The 17,486-nt window shown below is 40.0% G+C and overlaps 1 protein-coding gene across 2 annotated transcripts in view; it reads right to left on the bottom strand.

The window, feature by feature from the left end:
* The window catches only part of gpm6bb (glycoprotein M6Bb), a 29,074-nt gene extending 16,896 nt beyond the window's left edge, over positions 1-12,178 (bottom strand). The window contains exon 1 of one of the 2 annotated variants that reach the window (XM_026143674.1): positions 11,971-12,178. In XM_026143674.1, coding sequence (XP_025999459.1) covers positions 11,971-11,974 — 4 coding nt within the window. In that variant the 5' untranslated portion in view covers positions 11,975-12,178. The remainder of the gene's footprint in view (positions 1-11,970) is intronic. The other variant, XM_026143675.1, reaches the window with a different exon arrangement.
* Positions 12,179-17,486: the final 5,308 nt, after the last annotated feature.

Genomic DNA, 17,486 nt, shown 5'->3' with positions numbered 1-17,486 from the left:
AGCCCAGAAGAAAGGCTGCACTCAGCTTTACCTAAAATACTAACAGGCTGTGAGAATAATCATGTGAAAGCCTGAGTGCTGCAAGCTCAGATTCAGTGTGGACACAGCGCCACGCCCCTACTTGAGGACACAATCTGAATGATGATGAAGCTCATACAAATGTGGGAGGCTTCATTGTGGGTCAACCTTTCATGGTGTGAGACTCGGATCGTGAATGCTCGCCAGTGTTCAGTCACCCATGAAGACCTGCACCCCTGCTTGGCTCACACTATGGAAGGAGTTCTCATGGAACCAGGTCTGTGCCCAGGCTCAAGCACTACTTACACCCATCAAAGGCCTGAGAAAGCAGGCTCACAACACGAGAACAGAGGAAGACAGTTTAAACCAAATGGGCATGTGGCATCAACTATGTCAGAAATAACTAACTGTGAAGGTTAACATCTGTTGTAAAGGTGAAGAAAAGCAAAACCAAATGGCGAGCTGGTATTTTGTGGTGCTCATGGAAAAAACTTCAACAATCAACATCTTTAAGCTTGAGATTCTTGTGAACTTTGTTTTGGTCATTTGTTGTAGTCAGTGAGTTTCTCTTTTCTAGTGGCATTAGTGACCTAGTTTTAACCGCAGTCCCTCTTCGTATCTCAATCTGGTTTGTATGTGTGCCTTTATGTATGGCATGAATCCAGGTTATTGATTGGTACAGAAGCATGGCACAGCAAACCCATTATGCAGATCCATTCATTTGTTTACTGACCCATTTTCATCTGCTCTGGGAGTCTACAGAGAAACAAAAGCCATACAAATTCTCTGACATTTACTGAACAATCAAACATATGATTTATTTGAAAATCCAAAGTTTTGTATCTAAAAGTACATCTGCTCCTGCCATATTATGATTACATGAGACAATTCAATCTATATAAGGCTCTGAGTTGTTTTACTACTACTACTTCTACAAAAAAAAAAAAAAAAAAAAACCTCAGTGGAAAAAATGATTTTAACCAAAACTCATTATAGAAAGACATGCTCCCCACAAAACAGGGAAACCACAGTGTTTTTTTTTTTTTTTTACTTCCTCTTGGCTTTTTTGAACAAATGAAAATCAATTTTTTCCCCCCTAATACATTCAGTGTTTGAGCGGGTTCAAATTTGAAAGTTATCAAATTCTTTAATGGTGCAATTCTTAAATAACATCTTGGTCTTGGATGTTTTCTGTCATTCCAAATGTCTGTAGTAATTAGTAAGATCCAAAGACAACTTGTGTCTAGGGCTTTGTATCAATTAATCCTTTGATAATAATCCAAATCCTGGGGTTTTTAAATGTCAGAAATGGCACCAATCCATAGGTTCCTTTAAACACAATGACTGATAAACAAAGATACTCTGCAATCTCATTTAAACAGCGTTTAAGATGATATTCTTACCAGATGTTGTTGAAGTTGAGCCTTAATTTGTTGACCTTATGAACACAAGACTTCGTTTCTGTAACCAACCATTACCCAACCTCAAAAATAAGGTCTTAAAACCAATCCCTGCATTCATTGGTGGTTTAAAAATACCATCCCATGGACCAATGCATTGTTCCTCACGCAGGAATTCCACCACAAGAATACAGCTGTTCATATTTTGTGCAGCACGGTAGCAAAAACTCAACCATGCCATTCAATTTATAACACTGTCAGAGACATACTTAATATCTTGGTATAAATGCCATCGTACAGATTCCAGATTTATTTTTTTCTCTCTGTATTTATTGCAAGCAAACAATGTCCATTGGTCTTTGACTCAGCACTTCTCTAATTGCATGTTTGTGTTACTATCGTGTCAGGGCTGGATATGGAGCAGCACTCACTCAGAGAAGCCTGGCAGCCATGTTTTTCCTCTAAAAGTGACTACACAACCCTGACTCTCTGGCACCTCCGTAGCCTATGTGGTTTTGGCCTAAGTGTTGGAGGTAGAGTAAAAGACACAGATTCTTTGTATTATCCAGGCTTTCTAGCGTACAGTACTTTGGCTACTGTTATCTTGGCTTGGCCGCACAGACAACAATTTCCATACAGTATCAAATCCTTAAGAATTTTATAATTTCAGTCTGGAGTCAAAACAGTAAATCAGTGCCAGGAACCTTAAACCAATGATAAAATGATACAGAAACACATACACATCATATTTTAACGATATGTGCTGGCATTACTGTTTGTTCTTCTTTCAGCGTGCACTAAAACTTTTAATGATATCTGTGGTCTGGAAGAGGCTTTGCTATCTTTGTGTTCTGCCTCAATCAAGTTATGAACCCAGTCAACCAACAAGAGGTATGTCCAGTCTCAACTCCAACCTCCATTATCTAGTTTCCTAGACGGATATTCCAGGGAGTAATGAGAACACCAAGAGTTCCCCAGAACATTTTTATATGACAAAAAAGTTTTAAAAAGCTGTTGAGGTTTTCCATGTTTTCAAATGATACAATAACAACACCATTAAGCAATTTGCTTTGACACTAAAGTAACATTTTGTTTAGTGCATGCCTCTCATTACCTGACTCCTCAGGAGGAGGTGAAACAAGCTGTTGTGATTTAAGAAATAATCATTTTAATAGTTAAATTCAACTCAATGTAATCTCAATGACATAAATTGATGTTAGCATTAGCATTAGCATTATAACATGGTTGAAGGGTGTTTTTCCCAGTCCGTCTTTACTTCTTTTTTTAAATGTCAATTTATTGGCTACTCTAAATGCCGGTATTAACAGATTAGCAAATAAATAAATCTGTCAGGCTCTAATTCGAAGTGCTTTATATACGCAAAAATCTGAACTATTCAGAAACTAAAAATTACAAGAGGAAATTACCATAGAAATCAAGACAAAATAAAACAAATAGAAAAAGTTAGTTGAGCACCAAGAGCAGTTGGTAGTAGTAGTTCAAGATGCCCCAGTAAAAAATAAAATAATGATTCTAATCACAATATTTGATCTACTTTTCAAACTAATTTTGATTTCTGCCAAACCTTAAGTAAAAATGTCTACATGTTTAGTTGTTAGCTACTCCTAATCAAGTCTTCCAGGCAATCTTTTGCTGCCATTTGCTGAAAATGGCAGTATGCTAGGGCAGAAAACCACAACCAAAATCACTGAGCTCATCACTTAGGCTTGAGCAGCAGCTTCTTTAAGATTCTCCTTATAGACTAAATGCAGTTATGGCTCCAAAGGTGTATACTACTAATCTTATCGAACCAAGCTAGTTGAAAGGTCCATTAAACTGCGCTAAGATTAAAAATAAATCCCACAGGACTTCTCTTAGGGGTGTTAATCCTTTAAATACAATGCCTATCACTGTAAGCATGTTTATATTTAGCCTAGAATAAAAACTACTAAGATGCTTTCTTTGTTACTTAAGTGACTAGACAGCAGTTAAGTTTAATTATAAGGAAATTAATATGGTAGTGAAATTCTGGAACAATTCTGCTGATGACTGATGATACTGATGATATTTCTTCTGTTTGTTTATTTTGTATTTGCTGTCATCTGCATGTGTCTTTGTACCAGGAAATAATGAAATCCCCGTTATAAAAAACCCCCAAAACGTTTCATCTCTGAACATTTAGTCAGTACACAAAACATGCAAGACATAAATATTAGCCAGACATTGGCAAATATCATTTTATTTGTAATATGTAATATAATTACAAGTAGTATAATTGAATTATATGAATTACATTAAAATAAATGAAATTATTTTTCCTGAAAATGAACAAGCAGCTACAGTTATTTTAGTTATTGACGATCAGATGCATGACTAAACTGACAAAGGCATATCTTTTGAGATTAATGGAAAATGCTGATGCACACAAAATTTAGAGTATTACTTCAAAGGATATTTGTCAGGAAAATCAAGCCCATCTTGTAAGGATGTCTAGAAGCAGCAATAGATTTTCCCTTTTGATGTTTCACGGTCCATATGTCCCTCTTAAACTGGTGAGGACCTGACAACACAAACGTTCTCACACTTCAGCTGCTGTGATGCAAATAGCACCGTGGCTGGAGACTTTCGTATTCCTACTTGTTGCATAGAGCATACGCATATGAACACACGCACATGGACACAATAGAGACATAAAGAAACACGAAGACAGCAGACGAGACTCTACAGCTATTTCTGGGGTTGCCTCCTGTGCACAGTTCCTACCCTCCTCCGTGTCTCCCCCGGCGGCTGGGACCTCTTGCTTTGCATCACTCCCACCAATCCTATTGTCCTCCGCCTCATGCTGCCAACCTCCAACCCCTGACCCAAGACTTTACCCTTTTCAAACTCTCTTGCTTCGCCCCCTCCAACCCTTATTAGATGGAACCTTCTTCTTTCAGCTCATTCAGACCCCTTCATGTCAGGATTCACTGTGAGCACTATGACAACAGAGAAGCCAGAACACATACTACTTTAATACCATTGTTACATGAGGCTCCTCCACTGTCTCAAAGTCCCACATCCTAGGCTGAATCCTGGAAGGATGTGAAAGTTGGTTGCAACCTGAATCTGATACTTCCAGCCCCGCAGAGATGTGTTCTTCCTTATGTGGGCTAAGTGCTTAACAATATGCAGTAAGTACAGAGTATCAAGGGAAAGGAAGAGAAGTTAATCTCTCTAGTAACTGTATACACTCCATTCTTGCTGACCTCTGTGAGCAAGGGTCAGTCCATTACTTTATTGCTTTAAGCACTAATTAGCAGTTTTCCACCAGCATCCTGCAACATCCTGTTGATCCAACTGGACATTACAATGCGTCTCAGCGTATTATCTATGGCACCATTTGTGACGCTATCTTATTATCTGTGAGTAAACACTAACCATTTCCAATGTTTTATCCCATGATTATGTTTTGCTCTATGCAAACCAATAATGCATAATGCTTTGGTAATTGATCATTAAACATATTGCGCTTTTCATTTCTATAACTTTGCATTATTTTAGAGATTAATAACTGTCTAAAGTGCTTTTCTTGTACTTTTTTGGCACCTTGTTTTTGGAGATATGAGAGCTCTCAGTGCAGCAGGAAACCAGATGAGTTACTCACATGTTATTGAACACATTCAAGTCAAATTACAACAATAAAAGCAGAAATATTGGCTATGAAAATGCAACACATATAAATGTGATCCATGTGACTAGGGGGTCTAGTTCCAAATATGAGGCATGTTAAGCATACACCAAGTATTTCATAAACTTTTCACACATAAACACATGAGATCTCATAGGTTCAGTTGCTTAAAGTTTACTCTGTACATTAAATAGGATTTTTTTCCAACATTATTTCCACTTTCTGCTGCTCTATGGTTACACTACTGTTTTCCCATACGGTAGAGGCCAAAAGCTAAGATGACTTATGAGACCTCTCAGTGGTGTAGCTATAATATTCATACAGCGAACTGATCTCTCCTCTGGTCTGCGTGTGGTTATAAGGTCAAGCTGTTTTTCAGACAGAAACATCTGGGATTTCCTCTACCCCAAAGCTGCTGTTCTCTATTGTTTTTCCACATATAGTAAAGCTACGACTGGCTTCTTGAAAAACAATGAAATGTGCACATGGTAAAAGACTCAAGTTGTGTAGTTCAAGTTAAATTAATGTCAAATCTAAACTTCAGTAATTTAGTCAAATTGAAATCCATCTTTTCAAACCTTCAATCAGTCTGAGTGTGAAAAGAAAAAGCCTTCCCCGACATTCTCCCCGAGCTACTGGGTTTCCTGCAGCTGTCGCTTCATAAAAGATCAGCCATAGCTGATTTTCATTTGCTTGGCAGAAGTGCCTCTTCCCGTCTATCATGCCTTTCTCTGGAGGATAATAAGCAGACAATGCAAACTCTCACTTGGAAATCTTTCACTTGGTCAGGAAAATGATTCCTGGCAGTAAAGAATGACTCCTCTTATCACATGTGGCACCCAATCAAAACAACATTAGCAAAGAGGAGTCATGTGCATCTCCTGCATCTTACATGAAAGCAACAAGCTTTGATAATCAGCTTGAACAAGATTTTCTTCTGCAACAGCAGCACGATGGAAAAATCTTAATACCGGTATATTAAATATGACTTTACACATAATTCTAAAAGGCCAATAAAAAGTCATAAAGGATTGCATGAGTATTCATTTAAATTCCTGCTTAATTCATCCCAAGCGCAGCACTTGGCTGCATCCCAGTGGTCCCAGGCTGTCTGGCAAGGCTCTTCATATGGTGAGCATTTCTCATTGGTGTGCTGGGGTACCCCAGATGCTTTTGTCTTACGGTTGTTTAGCAGCTGCGTAAAAGCACTGAGGACAAAGGCCTATCTGTGGAGGGTTGAATACACTCAGTGGGCACACAGCCAACAGCTCAACCCTATAGGCTCCCACAGTTGAAAAGCGGACTAATATATTCAACTCTCACTCCTGACAGATGATCTTACGGTGAAATTAGCTGGAGGCACCTTTATTTCTTTTCAATTCATCTAAGTAGTTTTACATTTAAACCGTGGCCCACAAAAGCCTATTCCCAATTGCTTTCCAAGTTTAAGAGAAGTAAAAACACTGAAAAATGTAACCAATGTCATACCTCTTCACTAAGTTCCACAAAATTTGGTTTGCTAGTTTTGGCACAATCTAGGCAAGCAAATAGCACTAAAACCATACATTGGCTTTTCCCCCAAGTGATAACCTCTGTAGGTTGAAAATCAAACCTAACGCAGTTCCTCTAATGACCACAACACTGGCTCAAAAAGTCAACAAATGCAGACTTCAAATGTTAAAATGGCCAAAGTTACAGCATTTAAAAGCAGTCAATAACTTGAGTTTTTCATGAGTTAATTTCTAGTATTTTATTAGTTGTTATTTAGGATTAAAATTATCAGGTATGTGTGCCTGTGCATGGCATCCATATGGTTTATGGAAACAGCTCACCAACCAAGCTCACTAGCTAAATGATAACTTCACCCACTCCTTCAAATATGGTAACTTCTGGCTCCAAGACAGCAACTGTGAGGGTTTTAATTACAGAATCACTAACTAATGGGTGTTTTATAGTGATCGCTCCTTGGAGAGAACATAGAAAAGGAACTTGCACTTAAGTGTCCTTAACTGGTACACTTTCTAACACTTGCTAACTCAAATCTTTTATACACTCAAGATATAGATCTATCTATATATATCTATATATATATAGATCTGAAGTTCAGTCCCCCACTGCCACCTTTCAGTTAATTGTACTGGTTTGGACAAATGGAATGGAAATAGTATTCCAAAGCTACAGCAGGCTAAGACACTTGTGATCAACCAAACATGTCTACATAGTCCAAATATCTTATTAAACAAGATAAATTTGTTTAAACCACAAACTCAGTGAGCCTGGAAAAATCCAACATCTCTCAAAGGTGGAGTGCTCAAAGTAGCTATGGCACCTGAAAGCAAACTGTTTCTAGCCGTTCCAAATTTCCACGAGCAATGTTTGGGTGAGAAGTCACACTTTAGAGACAAGACAAGAAGTATGGGTTTCACATGCTGTTTGGAAAATGTTCATGCCTGAAACATTAGTTAAGACAAAAAAATAGCCCTCTGTCAAAACAACTCAAGACAACCGTGTTTTGCACGCATGAGCCCTCCGTTTTGTATGTTTGGCATCTCCATATTTAACTGCCAATACAGCTTCTAAAGCACAGACTGAATTTGTCCTTTGAGTTCATGTCCTGCTCTAAAATTTCATTTTAGTGATCAACCCATGGCTCCAAACACCGAGCTCATTGGTCACCGTTCAGAGCTAGCGTAGATATCTAGGCTTAGTCATACTATTCTGTGTAAAGTAATCAGTCACCATTCCACCTCACTTGCATTACAATCAATTCACTTTTTTACCCATAACTCGCATTGATAATTGATTATTCTGGGAAAGCATTGTTGACTATTTCAATTCCCTGCTCATGTGACACATAGAAAGTGTATCAAACCACATGCAATGAGTGTTTTTGTTTTTAATGTGCTGTGGAAAATGTGGCCATCTAGAGCAGTATGGTGTGGTTTACTGTAGATAGCAGAAAATGCTGCACTGGGGCCAAATGCCTACTGGATCAATGAGTAAATGTTCATCAGCTGCAGCGTCTCTTTGCTTTCCCCGAGCCATTATCTCCCAAAGGCCTTCTGGAACAGTCATCTGACTCTGAACAAAACACTGATACAGATTGCTACTCCACTGGCAAATATCTCCTCTACACTCTGCATACATGCACTAATGCCAGCATAATGCATTTCCAGTTTAACTTTGTTAATCATGGGTGTCTTTCTGAAGTCTAGCAGAATAGATAAAGGCCAGATTGTATCCTTGGCATATTTTGTTTCCAACACTGTTGCTTGTGCATATCTTAAAAGCTGTTTCCCCCCCTGCACATAGAGAGTATTTTCAATGCCATAGAGTTTTTAAAGCATATGGCAGAATGACACACACATACACTTGCCTTCCCCTTCTGTTTTACTGTGAATAGGCTTTTAGTAAAAAGTGGCGAGGGACATGCTTGAACAAGGATCCCCACTCATGAACGTCTATTCTTAACATCTAGTGTCACAATAGTCAATGGCTCTCTTTGTAGTCGAAGGACTTATTAGCGCAACAAATTAACATGAGTGCCTGGGCTAACCTGGCTGTCAGGAAGCAAACTAAAAGCAACTAAAAAGGGACATAAATGGGTTGAAGATGAGAAGAACTGGAGATATCAGAGGGCACAAATTAAACCAGGAAAAGGGGACAACAGATGGAGTCTTGGTTGCACTAAAAAGGCATCTTTTGTGAGCTTCATGGGCCTCAACCGCTGTACAATTACCAAAGATGCTCAGTCACATGCGTCGCCAAATGGAAAGCAGCCCAGAAATCATGTAACTATGACAGCAACTGCCTCATTATGCAGGGTATTCACAGTAATTAAAGATTGAAAGCTGAAGACAAAGGGATATTTAATTTCTGATGGTGATATAAAATGTGGGATTAGTTGTAATGTTTGAGCAACAAACTTTATATAGACTGAGCTGCACTTCAGACAGTGAAAATCTATGGGAATTAACAGCAGAATGCTTTGGCTTACACAAGCAAACACAAAACAGCAAAGTTCAAATTTGCTCTTAGCACTCTTTGAACATCTTTGCGGTGACTCATTCTCACAGTCCTCTGGGGTTTTTTTTTTTTGGGGGGGGGGGGGGGGGTGTTTCTGTGCATATCTTGGGAATAGACCGTGACTCAACTAAAATTAGGGGCAAAATAGAAATCTAACTTTCTGTTATTGCTCAACCATCAGTTGACAAGTTTCTGGTTCAGAAAGTGCAAAAAAACATCTCTGCTGGCACGGGATTAGTAGTTTAAGGGTCTTTTCCCTCCTCAGACTCCGGACGCAAGGTCACAGCGCACACAGTTCACCACATGGGTTTGTGACAGTATGTGTGACACTGCTGATGTGTAATTAGACACTTTCCAAACAGCATCCTAGGTCTGATGTAGACAGAGCACACACAAGTCACACCCAGCTCCCGTGTTTTTGGGTCATCAAAACACAGGATCGATTCTGTTTAAGCCTGGAAACTTCCTGAAAGCGTTAAATGTTCATGTGAGTCAGTGCAAACTGAGCCATGAAAGTACAGCAAAGAATTTAACTAAAGACACATTTAAAACTGTCTGCTATGATTATCTCTTCTTTTCTTGAATTTCTCAATAACAATGACGTAACATTTGGATCTGTTTAGCGACCAGCCTTGATGAACTTTTCCACAAGGCCTCCACAGTGAAAACAGGACACGGAGACTAGAAGCTTCACAAGTTTCCACAAGAAGGAAAAAAAAAAAAAGTTGCTTTCTTTTTTTTTTTTTTGCTATCAGGATCAGGCTCCAAGAAGAACAGACACTGTGTTATGTTAATCAAATAAACTGCAAAAGCGAAAATGTTTTTCCAAACATGTCTTAAATCCGACCAGTAAATTTAGTGAAAAATAAAAATAATCTTTGCTTGACATACTTGTTCACAATAGCTCAAGGCCTACAATCTGCATTAAAGAAAGTTTACCGGACATTTATGCATGACATGCTTTTCTTGCTAAAAACAAGTGCGTGTTCATCACATGCGTGATAGACGTCTGTCATCTTCATGCCAGCACTCTTCTTTTAGATGTTTGGCTCAATGATAAATAATCAGCAGAGCCAACACTACAGTTTCTTCCTGTTTAGTTATCAAGGGAGCTAATAGCAGCCAACTACTGCTCGCTGGGGTAATAGTCACAGAACTAACACCAAGAACTTATCAAGTTATTTGCGGAAAATGTCTTCCTGTCTTCCTCTGAATAGAGCTGGAGGAAAGCCAAGTCATCCTCCCACAGTCTTCACACAACCCAGTTCACTGTTAAAATCATTCGGGGGCAAGGACAGAGGAGGATCTCTCTGAAAAACTTGTCAGGTGGAGTTCACCAGAAAAACCAAATTAGACATTTAGTTACACAACCACTCTATGACCGCTACACTCCGTAGTCTTACACACATTCGGTTCATGATATCTATTCGAGGCTTTTTACATGTGATCCTTTTTGTGTTTGCAATTCTTCTTGACACGAAACAAAGCAAATCACTGAGAGGAGCACAAAGCACTTCTCTGATTCAACCAAAGGGGACTTTTTACAGCATCTAACAAGTCTCCAAATCAATCTCCTCATGCGCACAACAGGCTGTCGTGTATTTTCTGAAAGGGCCACAGAGCATATTTGAATATAAAATGAGAGCTTTAGCTAGTGGACAATGCATAAAGGTTGATTGCCATGCAGAGTAATGTCCTCTGTGAGACACTGAATAAGGGTCTGTGGGGAATTAGTTCACAGGGCATCCGCTAGGCAACTTGCAATTCAGTGAACTTCTCTCTCTACATTAAGAGCCACTGAAGTCGCACAAAGGAGCAGCTCCAAATTAGGAGCACAAAGGCGCTTCTGTGATAGCTTCATAGCGAATTAATGAGCACTGATACACATTCTCACACAGTGTCCTTCCCTGGCCTCAGCTGCACTGTGACAAACAACACATGGTATTAAATGTTACACAGACCCAATCCAGCAGCTCAAAATGGCATTAATGGCCACAATTATTTAGCTGTTTAATATCCAGCGCAGTGCAAGCTGAGAACATTTCATAACTAACATTTAATTGTTTTGGATGTGTTGCCAATTTATCACAGTTTTAACGTTATTAAACATCCATGGCATGAGCCCCTCATTCCTCCCTGGAGCCCCGCACCCCCAGGTTGCGAGCACAGATGGCAAACACTTGGTACCGTCTCAGCTCAGCCCTTCAGATAGCAATTACAAGCTCTGGCACAACACAACAGCCGATCATGGAGCGTCTGACAAATGCAATATGCTGCTTCCAGTACATTTTAATCAAGCTTTGCCAGTAAAACATGCTGAGCTGTTTGGATGGGAGACGGGACAACAATGACAACCTTTCACCTCAATCAGCGCAACGTGATCAATCACCGCTGACCAATGTGATAATCGAGGACTGATAATGAAGGGCGTGGCCAAGTGAAAACTTTTAATCAAACGTTTTCCCCAAACAGTTCAGCCTCTGTGGCCCTTTTTTAATTTAAAGTTAAAAGAGAAACAGTGAAGGCAGAAAACTGAACTGGACTTAACACCTCCGCAGACTCGCTCAGAGTTGACTGCAGGAATCCTGACAGTCCTAATCTGTCTAATCGCTTTCCACAAGTTGCTTCAGCAGGCTGCTCTAATGCCGATTCTCATGCAACCGGGTCAGGTAAACAACGTCCTTCTGTGGCACTAGTAGCAATAGTAAAATTTCACTTATGCGTACTTTTAAACAATCCGTGCACCTCGAAAGTTAGAGCCAAGTGTGATCTATGCTGTCATCACAAAAACAAAAACAAAAAAAAAACAACAGGCGTTCATTACATCCGTCGCGAACATCTGTTGGTAAAACTTACCCATTTTTCCAAGTTTTCCTTGGTTGTCTGAAGTTTCGCTATCAGCTGAAAGTTGAGCCCCAGCTACACTGATGTTGCGTCCTGGGATGCACACACTGACCGCCTGGCTGCTCCAAAACTCAAGGCTGTCCCTCTGGAGACAGCCCGGCTTACGTCACCACAGAGGGGATTACTGATGGGAGGACGGAGTTCACTCAGCCTGCCCCCTCCCTCATCTCTCCTCAGTGCAGAGCATTAAAAAAAAGTTAGCTCTTTACTCTCGGTGAGCAATTTTATCTTGACGTATTTGTGCGCATAAAGCCCCATATTGCGCATAGTGGATGGGTTATCGCCAACGCTGTCGATTAACTGATTAAATAAATAATTCAATCATGATAACAACCTACTCTTGAGCCCCAAAATACAGAATAACGAGCTATTAGGACGCATGAGTCAAAATGAGAGGCCAGAGGTCACCAGAGGGGAGTGATTTCCTCTCCCGTACCCTGTTACATGGCTAATCGCTTGCTTTACAGACAAGGGTACTTGTAAGGTTCTTGAAGTATACCCCTACGAAATCTAGAGAACCCATGGTCTCTTTAAAGCTAATGGGTAGTTATTTATATCTTTATTTGGGGGAGAAGATAAAAAAAGAATTATGATTAGCTCACTGACGTAAATCAAATTGTTCTAAATGAATGTTTTGTGCATCTTTCAAGCCAGCCCTGTGACACAAAAGCATTTCCGACTTACCCCAACACCTCTACTAAAAGACAAGAAACACCCTAATTTAGTTCATCTATGGCCAAATGCATATAAAGCCTGCATGAAGAATTAAACATTGTATTTGTTTTGCAACTACGCTTGGTTGCGTGAGACTTCTGATTTTAAAGACACAGGGTCGGCTCAACATCAGTTCTGTGGATGGAGATAAACGGTGGCCTCTCAAAAAGACAGGGCCTTTAAAAGAAACAAAACCATCACCATCACTCCAGCAGACTGGCATCCGGTTTCCAAGGAGGTCTGAGCAGCCCCTAATCCAATCCAGTCTTTTCATTGGTGGCCAAGTGGGCAATTCTCAATGGTTTGTTTCATGGTAAACAGGGCATCTTCCCATCAAGGAAAACAGAAAAGTAGCCGAAAGGCAAATATTTAACTGGTCAGCTTCACATCTACAAGGAAAATATCATCCTTCTTTTCTCACTTAATATAATTTATATTCAATTCACCATCCACTTTCTTTTTCTAAAGTGCACATTTACTGAAAAGCTCCACTAACCTTTAAATTTTTTTCTTTATGCGTGCACAGTTATGGTGAGTAGTTCTTCAGCTCTACACAAAACATTTGTGGCTGATATGACATGAGTTTATTGTCATTAATCTGCATCATCATAAACGACTAAAGTGCCCCGATCACTTTGTGTGTGTATGGGTGGTGTGTTTGTGTGTTTATCTGTGTGTACATGGGCTGCACGTCAGTGAATAGGTGATCTGCATGGGAAACTTCCAGCACTGTGCTGGCTGTTACAGCAGGCACAGCAGCTGGCAGACAGTATGCCGGCAACTGTTATTAGGGCTGACTGTATAAAAACAAAGCACACACACACAATGCCCTTTTATTTGACATTACAGCCATGCCACTAACAAAGTGATCCACACACCATATGAAATTTGACTTTGTAGGTGGATGATGTAATCTTCAGAAACCCTTACTGTTTATTGGGTTGTTTAACATCTCCTATTTCTGAGGGGGTTGTTTCGTGAATACTAACTTGGGCTAAGCACATTTTAATTTGAAGTTACATTCTGAAAATACTTTGAAAGGTAATTTGGACATGAAGTAGGTTTTTCTGTTCAGCACCAATGACCTGGATGTGTGACAATAATACCTCAGATATATGTTACAGACAAAACACTAAGGTTTTTCTAACCAGCAAGGCAATGTAAGGAATTACAGCCCAAAACCCAAACATTTCTTAAATCTTGAAGCAATTTTCTCTGCTCTAATTTATGTTATGTTCCTAATTAAGGATAAGCACAGTGAAACAGGGCTGATAGCAGTCAGCAGAGGCAAATTGAGGTAATCCTCGAGCGTCTAATTGCAAATAAAGAAAAGCTGCTGAAGCGCTGTACCAAACACAACAGCCACCATGGTTACAAACCGCAGATAAAATGGCAGACACTGTGAATGAGCTCAAAATGAGAGGCGGTTTAAAGTGCTCCGAGAGTGAAGCTGGCATCAGATCGCCGGTTACATGACTTGGTTGAACAATCTGGGTCTGCAAGGCGTTCCTTAATGTGTTGAATAGCACAACTTGAATGGCAAAACTCCCTGCTCAAATTTTCAAAGGATTACAAAGTTTCCCCTCTGTGGAGAAAGACAGTCTGGTAATGAATGTTTGGTTAAGACAGTTTAATTGATTACGTCAGTTTTTCCAAATTCTTTTCTGAAGTTATTCAGCTGGTGAGTAAGCTTTAAACATTCAATTCCAGCATACACTAAAAAAAAAGGCTCAATAACATTAGTGCACAAAAACTTGTTCCAGCTGCAGAGTTTTGTGGACTAATCTGCAGTATATGGACACACCTGAGTCTTTTCCCAGAATAGTCACGCTTCAGCGAGCAGATGACATTTAAGCATTTTGAAAGTTACACAGGATCTGTTTTTCAGCATGTTCACTTTAAAATGGTTTGAATGTCTGCACCATTAAAGTGCAAAGTATCAACTCCAATTTGGATTGGTTTATGTCAGTGCTGAAAGAACCGTGTGTGAGACATAATCTATTTAACACACTAAACGTTTTACTGTTAGTTCATGTATAAAAGACGGAGAAGGGTTTGCATATCACATGCTGAAGACTAAACTGAACACAGAGACCGACAGCATTGTTGTCCAGTTACTCTTTGAAATTTGGGCGCTGTGTGTCATACACAGTCCTTTCAGTGCTGACACAGACTGAAGCGAAGACTTGGCTCTTGACACAAAGTGTCTTTGAGCCTTAAAATAAAGACTGTTTCAGCTGTTGATAATGTTGACTGAACTCTCTCTCTCTTGTGTACTCTATGTAGCTGTGCACTTGGAGTTCATGTTTTGGAATAAACGGAAAGATTTGTTACTCTGGTGAGAAATCCAAAGATTCTCCTTCCAGCTGTGTGAATGATGTTAAAGCTCTGTTCGCTTTAGAAAGTAGATACTCACAAACTCTAGTGCTGTTCCTCAGACTTTAACCTGGAACTGTAGTGAACAACATATGAGGTTTTAGTGTGGAGTCAACATCTGGTTTAGTATTTGGAAAGCAGTGGAAAATAATGTTCCATTGCCATCTGAGGGAAAATACGGAGGAAGAATGTTGTTTACCTCTACTCGCAAAATGCTTTCAAGAGAATCTAATCTATTCAGCTTGCCTATAAAACTAAATCCCACTTGCAAGTTGGAAGCATGCGCACTTAGAGAGAAAGCATGGTTCCAGCAAATATGCCCATGCGGGCCCACAGTGGGGACAATCCCGTTTGTTTGTTTTGCTTTTTAAGTGTCCCAGTGGGTAAAACTACTGTGGGGCCTGCATGGCCTAACCCACAGGTGGAGCAGTGAGGTACTCATGTAGGCTAACCCATGTGGGACCCATAAGAATTTTGCTCTTTTGGGTCGTCATGAGTGTTTTCATTATAGGCTTGCCCACAGAAAAGCCATATAAGGGGGCTAAAAGGCAACACTTCTGTGGGCCTTGTATGGGTGATGAGCCTGGGTTTTCCCTGTCCACACAGCCCCACAGTTCAGCCACACCTACCTACTGTGGGCTCACATAGGCATGTTTGCTGGCAAATTATTTAAAACAAGGAAACATGATACAGAGACACGTGACTTATGTGTTTTAGTATACGTACAAAAATTTGAGGGTGATAGAGGTTAACTGATTCAACAAACAAATCTCTTGGGTTGTCAGGAAGAGTATGTGTTATAAAAATCCGTCAAATCAAGTAGGGCAGCCTACGCCTCGAGGTTGCTGACATTTTATGCCAGTATTTGGGTTCACTTGGTGTATTGGTTTACACATTTGGCTAACAGCTAAAACATCCCTAGTTCAATTGTGGGAGGAGTTACAAATCCTTTTCAAGATGGACATCCAATATAAAAAATCTGTCATATGAAATATGCTGAGCTACCTGCTGTAGTGAACCCTTGAGAATAAGAGGGCAACCAGAAGTAGCTTTAATAGGGCCCACAGTGATCCCACGTGTGCCCCAAGGGGTGAATGTTTGATGGATTTTTATCCAGTGTTTTTATTTTAAACCACAGTCCCACGTGACCAGACACTTTCTGATTATATCTTGATCAAGTTTAACAAAATAAAGGTCTTGTCTTGGGAGTGTTTTCTAAGCATATCAGTCTCTGCAGGAGGCTCTGCAAACACAATGCATCACCAGTGCTTATGAGCCAAAATAGACAATGGCGGTGACCGACCCCAGCAGGCTGACGGGAGTGAAGAACATGTAAGCAGCAGTGAGCTCATGTAATTTATCGCTCCCGAGGCCCCAAGCCTGAGGGTAGCCACAAAAACAGCTGGGAGTAGAGCAGGAAGTTAAACCCAGGCTAGTTTCGCTCTAAGCCCGTGTGTGGAAGGAGAGAATTAAGAAACAGGCAGGACAAACTGTGTTGCATCTGCTGTCCTTGATTTGTGGTGGTGTTAGAGGGTGAGAGGAGTGGCTAGATTTAGTAGACAGCTTTAACTCAGGGAATGGAAAAACCAAAGCAATACACACACCCTCGTGGCTCTGCCTCCAGAGATAATTGGGTCACTGTGGCTCAACAGCATTCCTCATAAATTAACTACCAGCTGTATTTTCTGATGTTCAAAGCTTTTTAAAAAAAAAGATTGCTGCACATATGAAATAGAGATAGCACAATTATGCCAGGTAAGAAGCGCAGACAAGCATAAAATATGAGACCTATTGATTCTGACATGCAAACAGGACCTTAATACTGATGGAAACTGTCGCTGAATTTCTCCACCGCTCCCATCCTTTCTTGGCAGTAATGGCCATGGACAGGAGCAATATCACAGCATATTTTTGTGAGCTTTAGACCACATGTTACATGCTATTTGAAGCTCTTTAAAAAAGAAGATTTGTATAGGTAAACCTTTGGATTTCTTGGTAGCTGGGTTGATGGCGACATAGACGACAGCTTAACCCAAGTCTATACAATGCTGCCATCTAGTGCGTTATTTTATGGTGACTCAGAGACACAAAGTACAGAAGAAGAAGCCAAAACATAATGTAGAATTTCTCCTAAATCTTGACATGTCCATTCTCCTTGTTGTGATAAAAATCCTCATTTGTATAAACTCAGCAGTTTATGGGCTGCCCCTTTTATTTATTTATTATAACTGCTTCAAAAAAAGGCATGAACCACAGAGAAGACATCCGATTTCTTAAGTTTCACATTAAAGTCTGTTGTTTACAAAAATGTCACACTTGACAACAAATCTGTCCCCTGTCTGCTGACTCATTTACTGTGAAAGTCTCTCACAGTGAGC

This window comes from Astatotilapia calliptera, chromosome 16, assembly GCF_900246225.1.
Source record: "Astatotilapia calliptera chromosome 16, fAstCal1.2, whole genome shotgun sequence".
Lineage (NCBI taxonomy): Eukaryota > Metazoa > Chordata > Actinopteri > Cichliformes > Cichlidae > Astatotilapia > Astatotilapia calliptera.
The sequence above is the reverse complement of the archived record's forward strand: the minus strand, read 5'-3'. Positions and strand labels throughout refer to the sequence as shown.